Here is a 25,675-nt window from a genome sequence, read left to right on the forward strand (position 1 = left end):
TGATAGTTATCTGGAGGAAGTTACTTTAAATGGCACTTGTGCGTGCTGCTTTAAAGTTTTTCCTTCATAAGCAAATTGAGCCTCTGTTCAAATAAATAAAACAGCTACTTTAGAACCTGATACAAATTTGCACAATGCAATTCCAGACTAGTGATAGGTCATAAGGAACAATGGAGGAAGTTAGAAAGCCCTCAGTCACTTTTGCTAGGGAAAAGTGTGTTTAATTTTGATTAAGCATATACATATTGTAAGTTAAAACACTTGTGAAATATATTTTTCTACAGGGTATATGGAAATTGTTTTAATTTACCATTCTTTATTAGTTTTAAAACAAGTCCTTTATATGCTTTATTGTTGATACAGAGAGGCCAAGAATTACATCAGAGCCTCAGGATGTGGACGTTACCTCAGGGAATACAGTGTACTTCACTTGCAGAGCTGAAGGCAATCCTAAACCAGAAATTATCTGGCTTCGAAACAAGTAAGTTTAAAAGAGGAAGAGAGAACCTTAATGTAAGCATGTTTGTCTTGTGTGCATTTCTGGGTTCGTGTCCACATGCATTACATGCTAATATATAGAACAGTTAAAGGAGAAACCCATTATAATTAAGTATATGAACTAATAATGGCCCAGATCTGGGTTAGTAGTAATTTAAAACACTTATGACATGACAGCTTGAGTAAATATTAATTTGTGACTAATACTATTGGTAGGATTTTCAGCTGTAGTTATGCCTGCAAAGTTGGTCACACCTGTAAAACTAAATCATTTATATGTAAGGACCAGACAATCTAATATGGACATGCTATTTAGCTGATGTTTGCATATATTTTGAGGCAGAGGAAAAGCTACTTTTTTTAAAGGACTCCAGTTGTACATGGAGAGCAGGCAAGTGCTTATATCATAAGATTGTAGGGTAGTTCAGGTTGAAGGGGATCTCAGGAGGTCTCCACTGCAGCCTTTCTGCTCAAAGACGGATCATGCTAGGTTGCTTTGTCCAGTTGGGTCTTAAATGCCTCTAAGCATGCAGGCAACACAAGCTCTCTGGATAACCTGCTCCATTGCTCTCACTGCTTACAGGGTGGAGGGAAGGGCCTATAAAGGATGTGTGTCGTTCAGCAGCCCAAGGGCCAGCCTGCTGCTGAGTGGCTACTCAAGGTCTGCCCGGAGCCTGCTTCCCTCCAGCAGCACTGGGCACAGCATGGGGCTGAGCCACCTACGTGGCAGCAAATTGCCCCCATGAAATTGTTGTGAATTTACAATGGACACATAAATTGTGAGTTTACCACTAGTTTAATCAGACTTCAGTTTGCCAGTGTTCTTATACAAATGGATAACCTGATACAGAAAAAAAAATTCCCTTACATTTTTTATTAGCAAATGAACCGTTTTAGTTTGTTACTTGCTGATAAAATGGAACAACATAGCTGTATGTTTCTGCTGATGTCAGTGAAAACCCCACGTGCAGCAAGGGTACAGCATTTATGGAGTGTGTCAAGAACAGAGCCTTGAACTTGGATGGTATAATTATTTCATTAAAATTTTCTTTGGCTCATGTTCTTCTTGTAATAAACAAAGAAAACATGTATTCAGAACACACATATGAAAGAGTTTTAAGAAGAAATTTGAGCTTGGGGTGTGGGATTGTTGACTCTGGCTTGTTTCCTGGCTGCATGAATGAGAGTAAAGCTCTTTGCAAGGTAGTTGAGTGTTGCAAGATTTCAGTCCAAAGCCATTGACCTGTTGAGCAGTATGCTGAATTAGATCAACAGTCAGGCTGGGTTTTGCACATTGCGAGGGGGGTGAGTTCTCATCCCTCCTGTGTGCTTTCTTCATCTTATGTAGTGAGGAATAGTGAGAAACAGTTTCTTTAATAAACCCCCCTAACTGTTCTTAGTTAATGCCACAGAAATGCATTCATGACATAGCCTGAAGACCTGACCTTAACCTATGTTTTTAAGCCAGTACAAATTATAATCATTTTCATTAGTGCTCCTTGAGCAATTCAGACAGAGATTGGCACAAAGTTGATTTTATAGCAACTAACCCCTCCTAGTAGAAAGTATCTTGAGTGTTGAACCTGCATTGTATACTTCCAGTAGAAACATTTTCCATTGATTGGCCAGTTAGAACAGCTTTAAAGGAAAATGAGACCAGGTATGTGTATTTTGTTCACCTTTTTTCCCTGTAAGCTTTTACTCATAAAAGTATTTTGGCTTTTCATTTTGAAGATGTAATACTTGAATAAGCAAATTTGGTTCATTTTTGTTTCTCTTCATTTTAGGAGAAAATGAAAAGTTCTATTATTTTACTTAACACAGTAAAACTTATTTTTCCCCCAAGTTATTTTTGGATTAATGTTTTGGAGTTTGTTATTGGCAGTTTTCTGTGCTTGCAATTTAAAGGTTTAACTCCAGCAGATTCTTTTCTTCACAGTAATGAGCTCAGTATGAAAGAAGATTCCCGTCTAAATTTGCTAGATGACGGCACACTAATGATTCAAAATACTAAAGAAACAGACCAAGGCATTTACCAGTGCATGGCAAAAAATGTAGCTGGAGAAGTGAAAACTCAGGAAGTTACTCTTAGATACTTCGAGTCACCAGGTAAAAAACATTGTCTGAATTTTGCTTTCAGATGGAGAATTGTTTTGACAATAAGGTCGCTAAAAATAAGATGCTTTGGCTCTTTTATGGTCTTGACATGTAGATTTCTTGTGCTTGGGCATCTTAAGAACTAGATCATGAAGCTGCAATATCTCTGAAACAAAAAAGCAAATCGGCCAGTTATGTTTATTGTAGTATCAATTCTGATGGTAGGCTTTTAGGGTCTTTGTAGAAGGGTTATAAAAAGAGGCTGTTGCATTGTGATGGTGCTCAATGCGTTTATATTCTCTCTGGATATCTGAAAATCACCAGCTTCCAAACAGGCCACTTTTGACACACCCTGTGCAGCTACCCTTGCTCAGGAGTTTTTTAGCTTGACTCTGTCGAGCCAGGGCTTCATGTTTGCAAGCACAAAATTTCTGTCCAGGACTGTAATGTTTTTAAATTCCAAACTTTGCTGTGAGAAGATGCTGTTTTGACACTGAGCATTGGGTAAACTTAAAATGTCACTGAAAAGTACTCATGTACTTAGGAAAGGTTACTAAAACATAGTGTAGTCAGTTTTGTCTTTTTGGCAAGTTTTCGCCAGTTTGTTTTATGGATCTTGGTGTCTGTGACTCTGAAGAGACTTTTATAAAGGTCAGCAAATGAGAAGGAAATATTTGAAAATTGATTTAATGGGAGTTAAGTGGAAACATCAGCGTAAGTAAATGAATTTTATTTTTCATCTGTTGATGTTTATAAATGTCTTCAGCTAGAGCAAACTTAAAGAGAGTTGGAGTTTGCACCAAGATTAGAAGTATGTCAGAACAGAGCTATTAAAACCCCCCATAGATTCCCCCACCTATCACAATATTCATCTAATTTAGTGCTATATGAGCTAAAAGTCGTATTTAGATATCACTCATTTCTCACAGCCCGTCCAAGTTTTGTGATTCACCCGCAAAACACCGAAGTGCTAGTTGGAGAGAGTGTCACCTTGGAGTGCAGTGCAACGGGGCACCCTCAGCCACGGATTACCTGGACCAAAGGTGACAGAACCCCTTTGCCAAGTGACCCTCGCATCACCATCACTCCGTCAGGAGGACTTTACATCCAAAATGTGAAGCAGGAGGACAGTGGCGAGTACACCTGTTTTGCAACTAACAGCATAGATAATATCCACGCGACTGCGTACATTATAGTGCAAGGTGAGTAACATTCAGCCAGGCATGGCATGCTGTAAAACATTTTAAGAGGGTAATTACTTTAAATTGTGTGGCTTTGTCTTTTTTTTTTCCTGAATTGTCAGAGCCAAATTAAAACATGAGTTATTTCTTTCAATTACACTAGTGTAATCCATAGTTCTAGTGTAATCCATAGGAAAGCTGCCTTATGTTTCACTCAGAGTAAGATACATACCAATTCTCTGAAAGCTGTTTCATTGATTATTCTCAGAAGTTAATCACCAGTGTTTTGAAATGTTTATTTTTGTTATTTTGTTTGTCTGCAGGAATAAACATACAGTGTCAAATTTGTGGGTAATTCATTTTTTTTATGTAACAGGCAGTAACTCTAGTGATTAGAATTTGTGCCTGGAGTACTAGAAATGGAGTTTTGAGCACAGATCTGTGCTGCCTTTCTTTTGTAGATATTTCAGTGAATGTGGGAACATCACTGAGTTTCATGGAAACTATCCCTCTGACAGCAGAGGCATTAGCATAGCTTTTCTGCAAAACAAAAATGAATATAGTTTACTGTGATGGCAATAATTTTGATATTGTATGTCAATAGTATGAATATAAAATATTTTGAGAACAGTGTCTCAAAAGCCTCTTCTGTCTAATATGGAGTCTATTTGTTTCCAAATATTTTCATGCTGGAACTTCTATTTGCAAAATATTTTGAGTAACCGTTAAATTGATGTTTGTTTCTGTTCCTGTGTTAAGATCTGTAGTTGGCAAAGAGTTCAGGTTGCAAATACTTTGTTAATGAGTTCAATTTTTAAAGCTATACAAACAACTTTTCACTGTGGTTTGTTCATTCATTTTTCACCAATGGACGATTTTGTTTTGAGAGCTGAACAAATTACTTCTCACACTGATAATGCCATGGTGTTACTGCAGAACTTGGCCCACAATCCATTTTCTGCTTTCCTTTTGTGTAAAGAAGAAAACAAGCAGCTCATGATGGTTTTGACTATACTGCCTTTGCTTCACAATTTAGCTGAGGATTTTTTGAGAGAAAGAGAAGGTAGTTTTAATCCAGGGAACACATTGTGTTTGATTCTACAAGTCTTACTGTACCTCTTATTTTGAATCGATGGCAGTAGATCCAGAGGCATTTACTGACACCAGGGCCAGGTTGTGAGGAAAATATTCCTGTTGCACAAATGGCTGCCCGAATTCTCTGCCCTATAACAGTCACAATGTAAGAGGGTCACATCAACATCTCTTTTCCCACCAGTATGAGCTATTCATCAGACAGTCATGCATTTTTCAGGGTTTGATTTAGTTTTATTTCAAACAGTTTGTTTTCTCTTCTGTAGCTCTACCTCAGTTTACTGTCACTCCTCAAGACAAGACAGTGATTGAGGGGCAAACTGTTGACTTTCCTTGTGAAGCACAAGGCTATCCCCAGCCTGTTATTGCCTGGACTAAAGGAGGTAAGCATGTTCTGTTTTTACTTTTAAACTACTAGAATAGTTCAGACGTCATTTTGGAGGCACTCATGCATTGGAAGGAATTGCATGTATTTCTTTAGTCTCCACACTCTGAAGGAAACAGGGCTCGTTTTTTTCTGCCTTAGCTAGAAAAGGCAAGGTATCCCACAGAAGCTAGCTGCCCAAGCATTTTTCATGATTCAGGAAAAAGGAGTCACTAACATATGTCTGCATAATAGATTCCTAATAATAAATGTTTAAGAAATATGAGAGAAATAGTATGTGACAATACCTATCACTGCCAGTTTACTGCAGAAGAAATGGACATGGCTGTCATTAACTGGCAGTCTGAAGTTAGGTGGGATGTGCTTGCTTCAGAAACCAGAACAGTCCAACCTGTAACTGGCATCAGCAGAACTATTTCTGGCTTTTAATGCACATTAATAGGAGCACTGGGGTGCAATCTGCTGACTGTTTTATCAGGTTATGGCTGTAAAGGCATTAAATCAAATCCAGGGGAAGAAATGCTGTAGTGGATGTTTTATCAGTAAGTGAATATTCCAGTTGAATCAAATGAAATAGCTCTAGCAAGCAAAACAACTTTTAGGAAGTTCTAAATTATGGTAGATAAAGCAGATTATTAACATTCCTGATCATTTTGATGTGGATACTGTCTTTGTTTCTTCCTCTACCAAGACTGCTCCAATCAAATGGAATATCCAGAAAAGAAGAATAGGGTACACACACTGATGTGCCTTTCATTTCATTATTATAATATTCCAGTTTTTCAGGGCTGTATGTACTTTTCTGTGGATTCTCTAGATGATCTGAGCAGATTAGATGAATTGTCTTGCACACACAGCAATAATATTAAATGAACAGCAATAACCTGTTGGTGGTGTTCTTATGATGACTTCCCATTCAGATACTTTATCATGCTCCTTAAATGAAAATACCTGTTTCTACCACAAATAGAGATGATAGCAGGTTTATGGTCAGTTGCACATGTATATTTTGTTTGTTTTGTGTGTTTATCTTCTGAGAAGTAAAAGTTGCAAACTTTTTTTTTTAAAGCAATTTTAATTTTTTCCGATGTTTTATGAAATTTAAAATGTTCTGGATTTCCCTTTCTCTGACACAAAGGGACTTTGTTCTGCACTGTTATAAATAGCAAATGTTGTTTTGTGCTTCAGGAGGCCAGCTGTCTGTTGACAGAAGACATTTAGTTCTATCCTCTGGCACCCTAAGGATTTCCAGGGTTGCTCTGCATGACCAGGGGCAGTATGAGTGCCAAGCTGTCAACATTATTGGATCTCAACGAATTGTTGTATACCTGACTGTGCAACCTAGAGGTATGTTCTCTATGTACAACAGCTGAAAAAAATTATTAAATTATGCTTACACTAAAACACATAGTACTGTGTTTGAGGTTTTGGGGTTTTTTTTGTCCTAAACTGTACAATTGAGAATCAATTATTTTTGATGGCACAAAATGTTAAGATGAATTAGTTTCTCTTTGTTTGGAATTAGAAAAGGTTTTGGAGGAGAGCTTGAACAGTGCTTGGGATTTTCTTCAGGACTCTTGCTGCATTGTATAGTGATACTAAGTTACTGGGTTTGACTTATAAGGTGTTTTATTAGTGTTAATAAATTGAGCATGTGGGACAGTGTGCCATGATAGACTGTTCAAAGTCACTTGGAGACTACAACTAAATGTAACTTTTTTTGATAAAAGCTTGTTAGAATGAGGCTAATCTTTTACTGTTTAAAGAAGTTGATGTTCAGGGTATTGCTAATATTTCCTATTTATCATGATTATTTCTCAGTATATCTATTTTTAGATTCCAGGTGTTTTTTAATAAATAGTGTGACTTTTAATAAAGAACATGTTTGGTTACTTATCATTATTTGTACAGAATATCATTCCTTTGGAACAGTCCTATGTTCTGTTAAAGAGGTTTATCTGATTTACTTTTTTTTTTTTTGTGAAGAGTAGAGGTTTTCTCTGAGGATGACAATATTCTTATGACTGGCCAAAACCCCTTGTTTTCTGAAAAAAAATAGTTTCTTAAAAGACTCTATGCTGCTAACCAAATAGTGTTATTAGCATATTTTTTTATAATGTCCAGAAACAGACACTTTATTTTACAATAGCAGAATGACCTTCACAATGAAATGTCATTCCTTATATTGAAAATAAGCTGCCACAAAAAAAAAGACTCAATTTTTCATATGCTTTTCTTCAAGTAAATCCTAAGTAAGCTACTTTTAGGTTTAATTAGAATCATATTCATATTTATAATTAAGTACTTTGTCGTTTAATCTCCTTATTTACTTAAACATTTAGTTCAAAGCATTTCTTGTTAGTGATGTCATTTTAAACAGTATTTTAGTAAAAGGGGCTCAGATGTGTTCTTGAGCTTCTGTTTGCTAGAAAAAAATTCCCCTGATTTTTCTTACTTAAGAGTAGTATTGGGAGATTGATTTCCAAGAGTGAAAATTTTGTTTTTCACCTATATTAAACTGTTGACTAAAATTCCATAAAGCAGAATTCAATTTAAAAAAGTTTTACAACCTTCCAGCTGTGTTAAATTTCACTGAACTTGAGTAAAGTTTCAGAAAATTATTTTTTCTGTGACTTGGGTTGCAAAATCCAGTCACCAAAAGTTAGTCAATACATATGCATATGCAGCCTACAGTTGGAGCTCTCTCCATACATTCATTGCAATGCTATTTTCAATTGTGCAAGGAGGGAATTTTTTTTCCTCTAGGCTTCCAAGAAAAGGATTGTTCATCTGAGGCATGTCTAGTCAGTGGTCACTGTGGCTAAACCTGTATTGATGAATACAGATTAATGGTCCAGGTCTGTTTGCTGGCATGATATGGCTCACAGTCACAGAGCCAGACTCTCTTACCTCCCAGTGCTGGACGCTTGCCTCTCGATACCTTATTTGAAATAGTTTCTGGTCCTTGACAGCCATTTACATACAAACAATTTAATGTCAGAGCCAGATTTGCTGGTAGTATAAATATAAGCTGTGTGGCCAAATACTTCTCTGTAGAAGCCCAGCCCACTCCTGCAAAAACATCGACACGTTACTGCAGAAATGCAGTTCTCCATTTCTTCATAATATTGACTGTGCTTGTCATGATGGTATCTGAGTGTGGGATGTCAATCTGGATTTGAAGGAAATTAGGATTAAAAAATGCTTTTATTTTCTTCACACTGTATTTATATAACTGTGTACCCTGTGTCCTTAAAGCTGAAGGCGATTTTTTTTTATGTTTTGACCTAGGGCTCATTGGTGTCAGGGGGCAGGAGCTCTGTGAAAGCTAAGCACCTCAGCAAGTTGGGCTGGGGGTATCACAGTAGAATGAGTTGTGGAAAGTTCTGCTTTTATCACCGAAGAAAACCCTGTTGTTGCTATTTAAAAAACTTAAGCTTAAGAAACTTCTCAGAAGTTGGTGAGATATTCATTCTGGTGACTTTGTTCAGATTTTGCTAATCACAAAAATTCTTTTCAGAGCATTTAATTTACAGAATTTAAGAAGTTTTGAAAAATGCTAAGCCTGTTTTGTTAGAAGTTAGGCTGATTTTTAAGTACTCTTAAAGCAGACATCAGGGGTAAGGAATTTTATCTCCAAGACAAATTATAAGCAACTAAAAACTTGCAGACAGAACAAGGTGATAAATTAAGAAACGTTGGGCAATTGAAAAAATAAACAGTTCTGACCTCTTTTTAGATTGCTGTTGCACAATTTGTATTTCATACCTTGTCAACATGTAATTTGTTTTTTTAGTGACTCCTGTATTTGCCAGTGTTCCCAGTGACATGACAGTGGAGGTTGGCACAAATGTGCAGATCCCATGCAGCGCTCAAGGAGAGCCAGAGCCAGTAATTACATGGAATAAGGTACTAGGTATTTGTCAGGTTGTTGCAAAAGGGCAGTGGCCTTTCCATCTCTTCATAACTAGCTGTTTAAAGTGCAAATCGTCGAATTATGGCTTGCTCTCATGTTTGAAAATGTTAACTGGAATTCAGTCAGCAGATCATCTTTAAGACAGAGTATATTTATAGATACCAAACTTGAATTTTATACATATGGAAAATATATGACACAGACCAGCTAACATTATAATGTAGGCCTTAAAAGGCCTGGGTGTTTTAGTGAGAGCTCAGTGCAAATATCCTATTATGTTAATACTTTCAATGATATTGTAAATATAAAGTAATAAAACCCACTGTATTTCTGAGCCCTTTGACACAGTTAGGTTGACACTTCAACCAGGATGTGTTTCAGTAACTCCTTGGTAACCTCTCTGGTGCTTTGATTTCCATTGGTGCCATAACTGTTATATCAGAGTTTTAGCGGAGTTACCAGTGAATTAATGGGTGGCTAATATTAATCTTCAGTTTTCCTGGTTATCTTCTCTTCAGTTAGCATGAGAAAATGTAGTTTTAATGCACCTTAAATAGCTTCAAAGTATTGATATATGAACTATTGATACATATTAAGCTCCTGTGATATTTTTCAGTTAGTTGATTTGGAGTAAAATCAAATATACATGTTCTCAAGAGGTGCTATCTTATGCTGGCGTCTTAAATTTTATGTAGTGAGGACCCATAGTTATTCAAATTCTTTGATTTATAATAATGAGTAACTTTAAAAGTAAATAAATACACTGCACAATTTAGAAGTACATGCAGGACCTGCTGTCAACAAAAACAGTGTGCGAGTTTTCTATGTAAGTTTATCTAAATCTATTTGAATATTATCTTGGGATACACAATAGAAATATAGAATAAAATATAAAAGTGAAAGAAAAAAAGAAGACGAAACTCAGGTTTGAAAACAGTGTTTAGAAGAACTGAACATTGTGCTTTGCTGCAGGATGGAGTGCAGGTAACTGAGAGTGGGAAGTTTCATGTTAGTCCGGAGGGATTTCTTACCATCCGTGATGTCGGAACCGCTGATGAAGGTCGATACGAATGTGTTGCCCGGAACACCATAGGGTACTCCTCTGTTAGTATGGTGCTTAGTGTTAATGGTAAGGTGTAAGAAGCAGAGCTATGAGTTAGTTTATTAGTTTTATTCTAATTGCTTAATTTGTGAAATGCAAAAAAAAGTTTCTCAGATGTTAAAGTCTTTCTCTTGGTCATCTATTTCTCCCTTAACTCTCTTTTTTTCTTCTTTTTTCCTTCACTTAATTCAGGCAACTATCTGCACAGATGTGAGTGAGATGGGAATACATCAGCCAAAATGTCTCTGGGAGTTAACCTTCAAAACAAACAATGCTTTCGGCTCCATTTAGCCATGCTATTTTCTTCTTGAGATATTTGGACCTATTAGAATTTGCTAGCTGAATACACAGCCTAGTCTTTAGGGATGACAAGAGAAAGTCCTGTGGCATCTCTAAAGAGACACTTCCAGGACTTGGTTGAAAACTACACTGCAACCATTGTGAAGGAATTCAGGAAGATTTTAATGATCTTAAGCTAAAGAAGAAAACAAAGAAAAGGAGAATATTTGAGCTTACTCTAATTATTTGAAAGTAATAATGGCAAATAATAGTTATTACTTACTAACATGTAATAAGTGGCCATAAAGCAGCCAAAGAGGCAAAGGAAATAACTTTGTTGTACAGACTGACCCTAATGCTTTTCTGACTTACTGAGTAAAACTGCTGATTTTTCAGACTCACTTTGATGGAAAATATTAAGGAAACTGTATGGTCTTGGTTTTGGTTTTGGTTTTTTTTTTCCTCTTTTGCTAGAAAATATGATTCACTAGAAAATTTCACTCTTTTTATATCATTGAAAAAGGAGTATTGAGCAGTGATTTCTTTAACATATTGGATATTGTTTCCCAGTGCTGTCTATATTTTGTTTACTGAATTCATAAATATATACAAAACATATGTTTAAAGTGAACACCAAGATTACACCTATTGTAGACAGCACCAGGGAAGGTAACCAGCAACTGGATTTTCACAATCTTCAATATCATGGTGCTAAGTTCAGGGCACACAAGCACTCTCTGAACCATCTAAAATGAGAACAGCAAAACTGTAAATTATATTTCTCCTTGAAATAAGTAGCTTATCTGATAACATTTCTATATGGTTGCTGTGAAAATGAAGCTCTAAAGCAAGGAGGACGTTTGATAACTGGGACAGATCAGGGGCCATGGAAAGGAACTGCCCATTTTGGATGCTGGGAGTATGTTGTCAGGAGCCCAAGGCATCTGGCCTCAGGGGCAGAGAAAGAGGCTTCAACTATAGCTATGGAGTGCCAGGGACTGTTTTATTTGATGGTATAGGTGGTTAAGTTTGATTACCCAGGTCTAGACTCTGAAACTCCTATAGACACAGCCTAAGCTGGCAGTTATGAAGGAATAATGAAATATTGCCTAGGGGGAAAAAAAAAAGTCATTAAAATCTTGCAAACAACAGTTTTTATGTCAGCTGATTTTGTACATCTGCTGATTTTATTCCAGTGTATTTGCTTTGTACTTTTTCCCTACTTTACCCTTCTTCCTGTGCAACTTTTCCAATCCAAACATACTCTGGAAATTGTTAGCTGTTGCCCCTGGATCTGGTAGTTCTTGGTTTAGACTGAAAGGAAGGTTATTAGACTTAGATACGTTGTACAAACATCCAGCTGCAAGTGAGCACTGTATAAAAAGGCAGATGAATAAGCCTATGCATTAGTGAGTTTCCATTATTCTGCAGAGTTGTTAAATAGCTTTTAACATTACAGAGTTTTTAATGTTAAATAGCATGTGATTTTTTAATGTGATATTAAAAAGATAGATAATTTTAAAGTAGAAAACAAAGTAGCGATCAAAGTAAATAAAATATTTATAGCCCTTTAAAAATTAATGTGCATAGTTTACTAGATAAGGCTCAGGAGAGGAGCACTGTTAATTTACTGTAGCTATTTGGGAATATACAATATTCTGTGATTATTTTTTTTATGTTTTGGGGATTTTTTCTTTTACTCTTTTTCTTTTCTTTTGTGAAATTTCTTTGAATTTATTTGATGCATGTGTTCTAAAAGGCAAAATGAGTCTTAGAATTTTCCATTTGTAACACATTCCTGCAAACCCTTTAAATTCTTACACTGAATTCAGAACTAATTCAGTACTAATTGATATTCAAGGGGAACACTTGCATTGTTTCCAGTGGATATAGATCAGGCTGTTGATATTAACACCTGAAAAGTTGATAATAGATGTCACCAGTAAAAAAACTCTTAGTAATAATTAATTTTGGGGGGTAATTCTTACTTGAAATTGTAGGACTAATTAATAGTTAAACACTGTATGTATTTATCTTCATTTTATTTTGTTTCACAATTATAAGCAAGCTGATTTTCAAACTTACATTAACTTCTGTTTTAAATTAATTTTGCTCTACTGTAACATGCTTTTAGAATTTTAAAATGGTTAAGAATTTTATATTTGGACAAACTAATGCTTAAAGAACAGAGGCTTACTTTCTACAGCTGAAATGATGTCGTGTCTAGACTCTGTTTTATAGAAGTATCTTTTTGTGTGTGGCCATTTTTGCAATAACATGTGAATTCCTCTTTCTGTAGTCCCTAATGTCAGCCGAAATGGAGATCCTTTTGTACAAACATCAATTGTGGAAGCAATTGCAACTGTTGACAGAGCAATAAATTCAACACGTACACATCTGTTTGACAGGTATCCTGTTCTTTTTTTTTTTTTTGTATTGAGAAGTCAAGACTAATTTTGTATATGCTGGAAATAATGGAAAATTTCTTAAGCAAGAAGCCATTTTATTATTTAAACGACATTGTTAACATCTGGTTGGTTCTGGGAACACTAACAGCTTAACGTGTAAGGCCTGTCAGCATGAGCTCGGTGCCGGGGAAGGTTGTGGAATGGTTCATCTTGGGGGAGATCATGCGGCAAGTGCAGGACAACACGGGGATCGGATCCAGCCAACATGGCTTCATGAAGGGCAAGTCCTGTTTGACCAACCTGATCTTCTATGATAGGTGACCCGTCTAGTGTATGAGGGAAAAGCAGTGGATGTTGTCTACCTGGATTTCAGTAAGGCATTTGACACTGCTTCCCACAGCATTCTGCAGGAGAAGCTGGTGGCTCATGGCCTAAACAGGAGGTGGACTCTTTGCTGGGTTAAAAACTGGCTGGATGGCTGAGCCCAGAGAGATGTGGTGAATAGAGTTAAACCCAGCTGGCATCCAGTCATGAGCGGTGTCCCTCAGGGGCTTAGTTTTGGGACCGGTCTTGTTTAATATCTTTATCAATGACCTGGATGAGTGGATCGAGTGCACCCTCAGTAAACTTGCAGATGACACGAAATTAAGTAGGACTGTTGATCTGCTTGAGGGTAGGAAGGCTCTGCAGAGGGATCTGGGCAGGCTGGAGCAATGGGCTGAGGTCAGTTGTTTGAGGTTTAACAAGGCCAAGTGCTGGGTCCTGCATTGTGTCACAACAACCCCAGGCAACACTCCAGTCTTGGGGAGGAGTGGCTGGAAACTGCCTGGTGGAAAAGGACCTGGGGGTGCTGGTGGACAGCTGACTGAACATGAGCCAGCAGTGTGCCCAGGTGGCCAAGAAGGCCAGTGGCATCCTGGCCTGTGTCAAAAATGATGTGACCAGAAGGAGTAGAGAGGTGATCGTGCCCCTGTACTTGGCACTGGTGAGACCACACCTTGAGTCCTGTGTCCAGTTTTGGGCACCACAGGATAAGAAGGACATGGAGGTGCCGGAGCAGGTCCAGAGAAGGGCAGCGAGGCTGGTGAGAGAGCTGGAAAACATGGCTTATGGGGACTGACTGGGGGAACTGGGGCTGTTTAGTCTGGAGAAGAGGAGACTGAGAGGAGACCTTATTGCTCTCTACAACTACTAAGAGGAGGTTGTAGTGAGACTGCTGTTGGTCTCTTCTGCCAACTTACTGATGACAGGACAAGGGGAAATGGCCTCAAGTTGCACCAGGGAAGATATTGACTGGATATTAGGAAGATTTTCTTCACTGAGAGAGTGGTTAGACACTGGAACGGGCTGCCCAGGGAGGTGATGGAATCATCATCCCCAGAGGTGTTTAAAAAACAAGTGACTGGCACTTGAGGCTATGGTCTAGTGGTTAGGGAAATGCTGGGAGGAAGGTTGGACTTGATGCTAGAGGTCTTTTCCAACCACGGTGATTCCATGATTCCTATTGTTTAAACAGTCTTTTGGGGATCTCTGTTCACTGCAGTTTTTTTGCTGAGATAATGTATATGAGAAGTCTACTAAATATTTAACTGATACTAAATGTTTAATGTTTTATTATTCTATTAATTTTTTTGTTTGCCTTCCATTTTGAGATGAGTAACCCAGGTATGTACTGAACAAGTTGCTGACTGTTTACAAGATTTATTTAGTATTGTTATTTTGTAACTCCTGTGTACACTTACTGTTTTTTTCAAATTATCTATCAGTCGTCCTCGTTCTCCAAATGATTTGCTAGCCTTGTTCCGATACCCAAGGGATCCATACACTGTCGAGCAAGCAAGAGCTGGGGAAATATTTGAAAGGACATTGCAGCTTATTCAAGATCATGTACAAGATGGTCTAATGGTTGACCTGAATGGAACAAGTCAGTACTGTTTCCTTATTTTTCTCTAATGAAGTGTATTTGTTTTCTTAAGTCATTATACTTCACGAGACATTTATTTCTCTTTCTGGGTCCCAGCTGCAGTTCCATTAAATTGAAATCAGTGGAGTATTTGACTTTGTAAAACTTTACCAAATAAATGTGTTTTCCCAATTCAGTCCTCAGTCTGCACATTATAGTGTAATTCAGTTTGCTTGAGCACTCCAAGTAAAAGCGTTTGTACTTTTTCCTCACATTGCCATATTAAGGAGAAATACATGTTCAGATTCTTTTTCTAGGCATATTTGATATAATGGAAGTGCCTAATGCATCCTGTTTGTGAAGTCCCTCTGTGTTTACTCATTAGGACCATTGTTTCATAGTAGAGCAGACTTTTCTGTTATGTATTAAAAGTAATCAGTATTTTGTTCATGTTTCTTTAAGTAAAACTATTTAGTGTTGGCGTGCCTTGGCAAGGGTAAAAGATGATATAGCAAGAAGGATTTGTATACTTTACAAACCAAGGTTTCCATAGTGCAACAATAGTATTCAAAGAATTATTTGCCACGCATTCTTTAAGTGCATGTCAAACAGCTAATTTTTCCTTTAACATTGATCTTGATGTAAAGAGAAATACAGTTTTTGCTGCTTTATAAATAGCAGAAAAATGTGAGGTTTAATATTTCTACCCCTTGAGTTATCGAAATCCAAGTTCAAATTCATGAAGTCCAGCTGGAGCATATACAACTAATGTGTGTAGATATGTATGTGGATAGGCTTGAGACATAGGACTGAAGCATTTAGAAATAATGATAGAGTTTTAGGAGACCTTTTGAGACTTGAGATGTAGCCAAAAACTACAGTAGAAATGTAGAGGAAATATTTTTACTTATTATATTCTTTTTGATGTTTATAATTGAGTATTTATTGTAACTTCCGAAAACTTTAACTCTGACTGTGAACTAGGAAAGTATTTATAAGACCAAAGACTGCAAGCTTTGTGAAGTACTAGAACATTTGCTAGTAAAAGAAGCTTGTTACTTATTATTAGAGCTGAGTAAGTAATTTGTCATGAATAGCTTACCATGAGAACTTATTCAAAATTCTTTGAAGACTTGTGTTTTATAAGAACAACCCAATTTAATTTGATTCTCTGATTAGATGCATATCCAAGCATATTGAATATAATACTAGGAACACAGGAAATCTTGTGTGACAGTTGCTTGAGTACTTTTCACTAGGATTTGTAATAGTGAAATTCAGTCACCTAAAGTTTACCAAAAACTGGCATTAAAGCATACAAATACAAATTAATGAACATAAAATCAGGCAATTTTCTGTGCTAGTGGAGATTCTGTTGACAACCAGAGCTTGCTTCTCAGTCCTATGAAATCCCTCAAAACCTGGCTTTTAGGGAAACTTGGATAGCAAAAGAAATCTGTTTTCATTTAAATAGCCTAATGATCAGATTTTAATACTCTTATTTGGGTTTATTTCAAAATGCAGAGCCCAATGGAGGGTGTTATTTAGCACTTTTGCACTGGGAACCGTTGAAAAACTTGATGATTTCCCATTCAGAGACTTTTTTTAATGTAAAATCTTGGAATATTCCAAGGAAAGACCATCGAGCCAAATTCTCCTCTGCAGTGCCAAACTGTATAACAAGGGAAATGGCCACAAATAGCTGCTTGGGAGGTTCAGATTGGATGTTAGGAAATAGTTTCTCACCAGGAGGCTAGTGTAGTAGTGGAACAATTATCCAGAAATGCTGAGGAGTCAGTCTTTGGAGGTTTTCAAGCCCCTTAGTGAAGGATACAGCTCTGCTGATCCAGTGCTGGAGGCAGAGGAGCTTGGTCTGCGTAAGAGGTGCCTTCTGACCAATATTTCTATGACTCTAGGAAATGTTTTCTTTGCAGTTTGGAAAAAACCAAACCAAACCAAAACCCTATAGCTAGTATTATGTGACTTGAGCTAGGCAGCTTGTATTGGGAATGCCTGGAACCCAGCCTTTTAGAAAGCCAAGCCAGAGTTAGTGTCTATCACGGGAGGGGTAGTAGGGGTCTGAGACTGGCAGCCTCCACTCTGCTCAGAAAGCCATTGAATCTAATACATAGATGAGCCATCGCCCTCCACTTGAACTTCTAAACAGAAAAGCTGAACCTTAAAAGCTGAAAAGTAATAAAGATCGTTCCACCCAAAAAGTTCATAGTTGAGTTTTGCTCACAGTTTGTTTTCAGAAATGGGGGTGACAACCAGGATAGCAACAGCAGGCAAATGTTTATATAAAGGCTACATGAGTAATGGTTGGAAGCACTCCATGATGGATGAAGATCATTTAAAAAAGTAAATAATTTAAAAAATAAATAGGTTTTCTGAGTGTAGTTTTAAAATTAACCCTAGTAGCCCACATACTATGATGCATTAATAATATCCTCAAAGACCATATTTTGCTACTTTACCCAGTGACACTGATTCTGCTCTGTGGTTTATTGTTCTTTTTCCTAGTCTGGAGTATTCCATAAAATAATTTATGTCTACAAGAATAGGCTGGTTTTGCCAAACACAAGCACTAAGTCTGTAATATCTTTGATTTGACTTGTAAACCACTCCAAGTACATGTAGCCTGAGGCTGGGAAAACATAGATCCCCTGACTGAGCACAGGTCCTGTCCCAGCTGAGCAGCTATGAGCAATCCAGTCCTTTTCAAGGGAAAGACAAAGGTGATTTGTTTGAAATTACCCTGCATTGTGGAAACTGGCAGAGAGCCAATCTGTCTAGCACACATTTGTGTGTTGAATGTGGATTACGGTCGCTGTCTTTGCAGGCACGTTGGAAGAAAGCTCAGGACTAAAAGGAGTATTTCCTGACTGTGTGATTAGCCTGCACTGACCTCTTGCAAAGCTGCATTCAGCTCATCTACTTGAGGGATTACCAACATGTTGGGAACCTGTGGGAACTCAGCACCACTGGATGCTCAGTCATTTCCTTTTTTCTTCTGCCTTTATTCTGCTTTTTTTGGTTTCACTCTTGACTGCAAGCTTCCCAAAGCAAGAGCCACGGTGGTGTATGTAGCCCCTAGTTGGCTAAGGGTACATACACATTGCTAAATATTCTATACCCTGCATCCTAGAACCATGCTCATTCACACTATGCTTTGAATCAGCAGGGCCCATTTGAAATTAATGTCTCAGTTGTTCTCACTTACTGTACTTTGGTGTGAGTTGTGGTATGGTCTCGAACAATGTGGATTCTTTTCAAATTAAGTCAAAAGTGTGGTCCAAGGCCACATTCAGTCCAGGAGAGCAATGTAAAGCTTTTCTGAGGGAAACCTGCTCCTGTTGCATAACAGATAGTCTTACTCATCATCAAAAATTTCACTATACAAACACATTTTTGTTGGTCTACCCAAGCTGATAATATAGATATAGCCCAAGTCAATGACTTTTCTCTTCCTGAAATTAAGCCCAAATGTTTCTAAGAAAAAATCACTTTTAGAATAACTTGTAATAAGTGGAATGGGCAAGGCGCTGCCTGACTGTTCTGGTCTTTGCAGTCACCCAACACTGCATTAGGAGGCCTTATGGTTTTCAGTCCTTCCATATGCCATCATACCACAGCAGAGATCATGCAACACATAGCATTAGTTTGAAGTTATAAAAACATAATTCTGGTGAATTATGGTGTATGTTTTGTATCTATCATTTTTCTATGAACTGAGAAAAAATGCAGAAAGGCAATAAGTATGTTGTAGTCTCAGAGGTGAATGGTGTGGATTGCAGTGGAAACCTGTGCCAAGAGTTATGCAAACATGAATTTTCTTTAGAAGCTAGTCCTAGATAATATGAAAGTGAGTGACTCCACACCAGTTGGCCTAGAGATCACTCCTCTGTTTAGCTATATTGCCTGTGGTTATTTTCTTTTGTGGGTTTTGTTGATTTTGTTTCTTAATATTCTACAACTTCCACTGTAATAACGCAAAACAAAATAGTAATGTTCAGTGAATTATCAAGTCTCAAAAGATAAAGTCTTGAAATCCGTGTAAATGTTACTAACAGTTTTTGAAATGCTTTTACTAACATAGGGAAAATTTTCCTTTTGTCTCAATATGAGGCTTTTGTTTCTGAACATATCTCTGCTTTCTGAAGTGACCAAGTAATGAGCTCATTTTGTGAACGTTTTGCAAACGTTGTTCTTGAACTGGCATTTTACAGAGTACTCTGACCTAATAGTGGTTGTTGCTCAAATGACCTAATTTTCTAATATAGATATGTAATTATTATTGTTCTTTTTAAACAATAAGGATATTCAATCTGATGAGAAATGCAGTATAATAAAATTTAAAAAAAAATATCGTGATCTGTAGGGACCATGACTCTATGAAGTCCTTGATTTTTCTCTCTCTCTCTCTGTTCTGATTTCAGGTTATCACTATAATGACCTTGTATCCCCACAGTACTTGAATCTGATTGCTAATCTCTCAGGGTGTACAGCCCACCGACGAGTGAACAACTGCTCAGATATGTGTTTCCACCAGAAGTACCGGACACATGATGGAACATGCAACAACCTTCAGCATCCCATGTGGGGTGCTTCTCTGACAGCCTTTGAACGTCTGTTGAAGTCAGTCTACGAAAATGGATTTAATTTGCCTCGGGGGATTGAACCCAAGAGGCTCTCTAATGGCTACGCACTCCCAATGCCTCGCTTGGTTTCAACGACTCTGATTGGAACGGAAACAATAACTCCTGATGACCAGTACACGCACATGCTCATGCAGTGGGGTCAGTTTCTTGACCACGACCTTGACCTCACCGTTGCTGCCCTAAGCGAGGCCAGGTTTTCAGATGGTCAGCATTGCAGTTCCGTTTGTACAAACGATCCTCCGTGCTTTTCCATCATGATACCGCCAAACGATCCCAGAGTTCGAAATGGTGCCCGCTGCATGTTTTTCGTACGCTCCAGTCCAGTCTGTGGAAGTGGCATGACATCTCTCCTCATGAATTCTGTGTACCCACGAGAACAGATCAACCAGCTGACTTCATACATCGACGCGTCAAATGTGTATGGCAGTTCGGACCATGAAGCGCTAGAAATCAGAGACTTGGCCAGCCAAAGGGGTCTTCTGAGACAGGGCATCGTACAGAGGTCTGGCAAACCTCTCCTTCCATTCGCTACCGGCCCTCCGACAGAATGCATGAGAGACGAGAACGAGAGCCCAATTCCCTGCTTTTTAGCTGGTGATCAGCGTTCTAATGAACAGCTGGGTCTTACCAGCATCCACACGTTGTGGTTTAGAGAACACAACAGAATTGCCACAGAGCTACTGAAACTCAATCCACACTGGGATGGTGACACAATATATCACGAAACACGCAAAATTGTTGGTGCAGAAATGCAACACATAACATTTAGCCACTGGCTACCTAAGATCTTTGGAGAGGTAGGCATGAAGATGCTTGGCGAATATAAGGGTTATGATCCCAGTGTTAATTCTGGCATAACTAATGAGTTTGCAACTGCCGCTTTTAGGTTTGGTCACACACTCATTAATCCTTTTCTGTATCGACTGGATGAAAACTTTGAACCTATTCCACAAGGCCATCTCCCTCTTCATAAGGCATTCTTCTCTCCATTTCGGATTGTAAATGAAGGAGGCATTGATCCACTTCTAAGGGGATTGTTTGGTGTTGCTGGTAAGATGCGTGTCCCATCACAATTACTCAATACAGAATTAACAGAAAGACTCTTCTCCATGGCACGTACTGTGGCTTTAGATCTGGCAGCTATGAATATTCAGAGAGGCAGAGATCATGGAATTCCTCCCTACCATGATTTTAGAGTTTACTGTAATCTTTCTTCAGCTCAGACTTTTGAAGATCTGAAAAATGAAATTAAGAATCCTGAAATCAGGGAGAAACTTAGCAGGTGAGCCTGAGGTGAAGAAAAAACAGTCAATTATTTAAATGTGCATGCAAAGTTAGTAGTTTTATCTAGAAGAAAATATTTGGGAAGAAAGGGGTTAAGGGACTTTTTAAGAAACTTCCATTCATACCAGGATATAGATGTGGAAAATTCCCACATGCAGATAATTTCTCCACTTCTACATCTCTGTGAACAATAAGTTAATATATACTCTGTGTTTGTGAAATTATTAATTTGAAATGTCTGGGTTTATAAATGCTGTTAAATATGCATGTTATTTCACTATAAGGTCATAATTAATGCCAGTCTCGTGCACGTGTTTACATACTCGGTTCCATCCGTTCTGTACACTAAAACAAATGGGAATATTGTTCACTGTTTTTTTTTCATGTGGACATCCTTCACTACCAGTAATCTGTTCTTCTCTAGAGCTTCAGTGTTTAAAAATAAGTCTTCAGCTACCTGTCACCCCTAGCTTATCTACACAAAATCAAAACCAGAGAATTAGCCACAGTAAAAGAAAAAGTGTACAGAGGGCAGGGAAAAGAAGCCATTGAAAAAGAAACGGTTTCAAGAAATCAGAATAAAGCTACTAGGAGAAAGGTAATTGTAGGGTAGGCTTGCAGGCCCCCGTGATGTCTCTGGTATATCCAGCTTACATTGCAGGCTTTCTTGCACGTCCGCACACACAGGTTGTTCACAATAGCTGTAGCACTATCACTGTCATTTTTACCGTGAGTTGTTCATATCTCTTGCCCTTAGTTTTACCACATATTGGTTATTTTGTAAATGTTAAATGGTGATATTAGGTATTTGTGGTTTTCTCTTTATAGGTTGTATGGTTCCCCACTGAATGTAGACCTGTTTCCTGCTCTGATGGTCGAAGACTTAGTTCCAGGAAGCCGTCTGGGGCCAACTTTGATGTGTCTGTTAAGCACACAGTTCAGGCGTATTCGGGATGGAGACAGGTGAATTGAAATGCCATGGAAGCCAACATTCGTTTCAAATTGAAGATGCGTAATAACAGTTGCAATTTCTTGTTTCTAAAACAAACTGCATTTTATTTTCATTTATGATTTTGATGTATTCTTCAACTTTTCAGTTATATAAGTTTAAAACATTGTTATAATCTGGGATTATTTTTTTTAAAAAATTTGTTACTCTTTATGGTGAATGTCATACTGACCTCCAAAAAGCATCACAGCCAATATATGCTGAGTGTCCTTTTAGCAGTTATTCAAGTCACTTACCTTTCTGAAAGTGGATACTATTCATCTCCTTTTGTTGCTATTTAATTCATTTATGGGCAAAGGAATTGGGGTGGTTGAGACACTTATATCTTCTCTGTTACTTAAGCATAGGCTGAGAAAGTGTCACTCTATGTATAGAATCATAGAGTGTATTGGGTTGGAAGAGACCTCTAAAGGCCATGTAATCCAACCCCCCTACACTAAGCAGGGACATCTCTAACCAGGTCCGGTTGATCAGGGCCCTATCAAGCCTGACTTTGAATGTCTCCAGGGATGGAGCCTTCACCACCTCTCTAGGTAACCTGTCCCTGTGATCAACCACTCTCATATTAAAGAACTTCTTCCTAATGTCTAACCTCAGTTTTTCCTTTTCTTTCAATACAAACAGTCTGCATCAAAAGTGTGTTGAAAGCTTATGCCAAAGGACAACATTTCATAATTGCTCTTAAACTGCTTTACATGCACATTATGAGCAATTTTTCATTTTTGGTTTCTACAGTACCTGAAATAAGAAAATAGACATTGCTGTTGTTACAGTGACCAGATTTCCTTTGCCATACTTTCAGCACATTTATTCAGAAACTGAAAAATCAACATTTCCCTCATTTTAACCATAATTTTGTGACCTGGAATCCTAGCATGAGGGTGGAAAGCTTTAGGCTGATTAGTCCCATCCTAGTGAAAAGGAAACAGAGGAAGAACTAGGAAATTGGATTTGATTCACTTTATCTAATCTTGTTTGTTTTATGTAAGTTACAAAATTGGTACTGAAGATTGTATAAAGGCTTTTCAATTCTGTAGTCACTAATACAAGCCTTTCTGTATGCTTTTTTTTAAAAACAACTATCTTATATAAAAACTGTTCAAAAATTAAGCTGTGAAACATAAAACTCTCATGCCTGGAGGCAGAGGGAGTAAAAGGAGAAATATATGCACTATGAGCTCCAGATTGCTAGTGAAAAGTACCTATTTGTGTCACAACTGGATAATGATACTGCTACTGCTTTTTTGTGTGTATGTCTGCATTTTTTTAAAAAAGGTGGTTGTTTTGTTGCTGTTTTTTTTTTTTTTTGAAACAACATTTAGAAACTGTAATAAAACACTGAAGATTTAGGAAATGGGATTCTGCTGTCCAAAGAACACAAATGTTTTGAAGCAAAGTGCCAGCAAATAGTGAAATATTATTAGACATAATGAAAGCAACTCTCACTTCTTTGAAAAGACTTTACAATGAGCAGAGGATCAAAGCTGCCAGCACCATGCAAAACAAATGTGCCTGTGCAGGGAAAAGGAGTGATGTTTGAAACGAGCCTAACTTAATCTCAAGATGGAGGTTTCAGAATCTGTTTTTCTGATCCTAGTACTTGGGAATTCATTGCCCCCTGTCCAATGCCTTATGAAAGTGTCACAATAAGTAGGTAAAATGAAATTTGTTGACCATATTTCTAAGTTTAGTATAAGATTGTTATTGATTTTTCATAAAGTGTCAAGAGCCTTCTACTTATTTTTGGTTGAAATAGGTGGAAAAAATATAGAACCAATTTACAATTATTACTTCACAGTTTTGTGAAACGTAAACGGTATCACAGTGAGGAATTCCCATATGTTAGAGTAGCGTAAAATATTTTCAAACCCTGGACAGTAACTTAAAACTCTTACTTTTCCAAGGGCTGGCTTGCTTTTCATAGTAATATATGTATTGATAAGAGGCTTTTAGCCCTTTATGTATGAAAAATAAATTATTTGAAACCACATTGTTTCGTCTTTGAACACAATCGTTTAACTGAGCATAGATTAATAAGTCTCTGAAGTAGTATAGCCATTAAAATGGTTGTGCAGGAAAAAAATTTCCTTAGTAGATTAAACAATCTCACTTACCTTAGTAATAACCTAGGTATAGATTACCCATTCTTCTAATCTCAACAATTCTATCAAATTTTTTTCATATCCATGGAAGAATTACCTGGAGACAGAAGTCTATGGTCGTTTAAGCCTCTACCTTAAAAGAAACTAAAACTTGGTAGTCTAGTGCCATTTTAGATATCCAAAGATACCCAAGATATGAACAGAGGACTAGAATAGAAATCAAAGGATTTGTTGATAGACCTAAACCCTTTCAGAGTGTCAGCATGTCACCGAGTGGGGTTGAAATGACACCAAGCACTTACATTTTGGCTTCTGGATTACTCTCTCAGATACAATGCAAAGTTAAAAGCAGAATTTATGGAATAGTTTCATTATGAATACAGTATTGCAATATTTCTGGGGAAACGTGTTTTTTTTTCACTAACAAACTTGTCTTTTCTGTGAGATTACAGGTTGTGGTATGAGAACCCAGGTGTGTTCACACCTGCTCAGCTCACTCAGATCAAGCAAACATCTCTTGCCAGAGTTTTGTGTGACAATGGTGACAATATAACCAGGGTACAACACGATGTGTTTAAGGTGGCTGAATTCCCACATGGATATAGTAGCTGTGAAGATATTCCTAAACTGGACCTCAGGATGTGGCAAGATTGCTGTGAAGGTCTGTATGCAGGTGGCTTTGTGTGTATTAATGTGCATTTTCTTTAGTGTCTGTTTCATTTTAAGAAGATATTTTACTATTGTTCAGTTCTTGTTGAGAAGTCACAAACTCAAATCTGGAGCAGAACCCTTGTTAAATGAGCAAACATTACATATTTTATATTAAACAGACACATTGTAAAAATAGCACAGATTTGAGCATTGCATGGTGTAGATAACTGTTTTCCTGTTTTCTTCCTTTTGTGGATAAATATTTTTGTTCATTGCCACATCCTTCAAAAGTTAAGACAGTAGGGTGATTTTTTCTTTCTTCCTTCAGAAATAAAGCTTTTTCCTCCAAAAACAGGGTTTACTTAGCTCTGTGAAACACAGGACACTGGGAATCCCATGTGCCTGGTAGCACAACATACATGCCTATATATTGGCTTCGATCTCGTGTACAGATTTTCTGCACACCCACTCTGGCAATCATCACATCAGATTTCACTGCATCTGTAATGTAGTCAGAAGATCCCTTCCCAGGAGAATCTTCTGGATCACACATATTTGCAGAATGATTTGCAGTAGCATCAACAACAAAATACTCCAGAAGACAATGACCTCCCTTTATTGAGGTCCCTCAACATGTGGTGTTATAATTTTGTCTTGACAAAACTTGAATGACGCATCCTGGCTGAAAAAAGTATATTGAGGAATGTTGGGAACTTCTCTGTGGAACTCTGATTATCTAGAAGTTGCTGTCAAAAAAGTTACTAACTGGAAAAAAAAAATGTTCTTACTGGAGAGGGTAGTGGTATAGTCAGTTGGTGATTATTAGAATATTATAATTTACCAAGTAATAAGAACCTACCTCTCAATACTAGTATCTTGTAGATTGGCTAATGAAAGTTATCCAGATCTGAGTTCTTCAACTTGTCTACTGCTTCTTCTCTTGAGTTTACTACTGCTGAGTAAGCTATTCCATGTCCTGTCAAAAGATCTGTGTGAATAAGGAACCAGTGAACTGTATTTCTGAGAGTGGTCACACTCTTCCACTAGTGTCTATTTAACTCTTTTGGCAAGATATAATTGTCTCTAATGACAGTGTCCTTTGGTGAC

General features: G+C 37.6%; 1 protein-coding gene across 1 annotated transcript in view; it reads left to right on the forward strand.

Annotated features, from left to right (window-relative positions):
• Nucleotides 1–363: 363 nt before the first annotated feature.
• Nucleotides 364–25,675, forward strand: part of PXDN (peroxidasin homolog (Drosophila)) — a gene marked incomplete at its 5' end in the record, with an annotated part of 37,151 nt that continues 11,839 nt past the window's right edge. The window contains 12 exons of the mRNA XM_008944717.1: nt 364–481; nt 2,438–2,607; nt 3,525–3,797; nt 5,135–5,251; nt 6,442–6,600; nt 9,050–9,162; nt 10,142–10,298; nt 12,850–12,958; nt 14,725–14,882; nt 19,301–20,804; nt 21,635–21,769; nt 24,370–24,578. Coding sequence (XP_008942965.1) covers nt 364–481; nt 2,438–2,607; nt 3,525–3,797; nt 5,135–5,251; nt 6,442–6,600; nt 9,050–9,162; nt 10,142–10,298; nt 12,850–12,958; nt 14,725–14,882; nt 19,301–20,804; nt 21,635–21,769; nt 24,370–24,578 — 3,222 coding nt within the window. The remainder of the gene's footprint in view (nt 482–2,437; nt 2,608–3,524; nt 3,798–5,134; nt 5,252–6,441; nt 6,601–9,049; nt 9,163–10,141; nt 10,299–12,849; nt 12,959–14,724; nt 14,883–19,300; nt 20,805–21,634; nt 21,770–24,369; nt 24,579–25,675) is intronic.

The sequence above is a fragment of the Merops nubicus genome, unplaced genomic scaffold (assembly GCF_000691845.1).
Source record: "Merops nubicus isolate BGI_N331 unplaced genomic scaffold, ASM69184v1 scaffold8597, whole genome shotgun sequence".
NCBI lineage: Eukaryota > Metazoa > Chordata > Aves > Coraciiformes > Meropidae > Merops > Merops nubicus.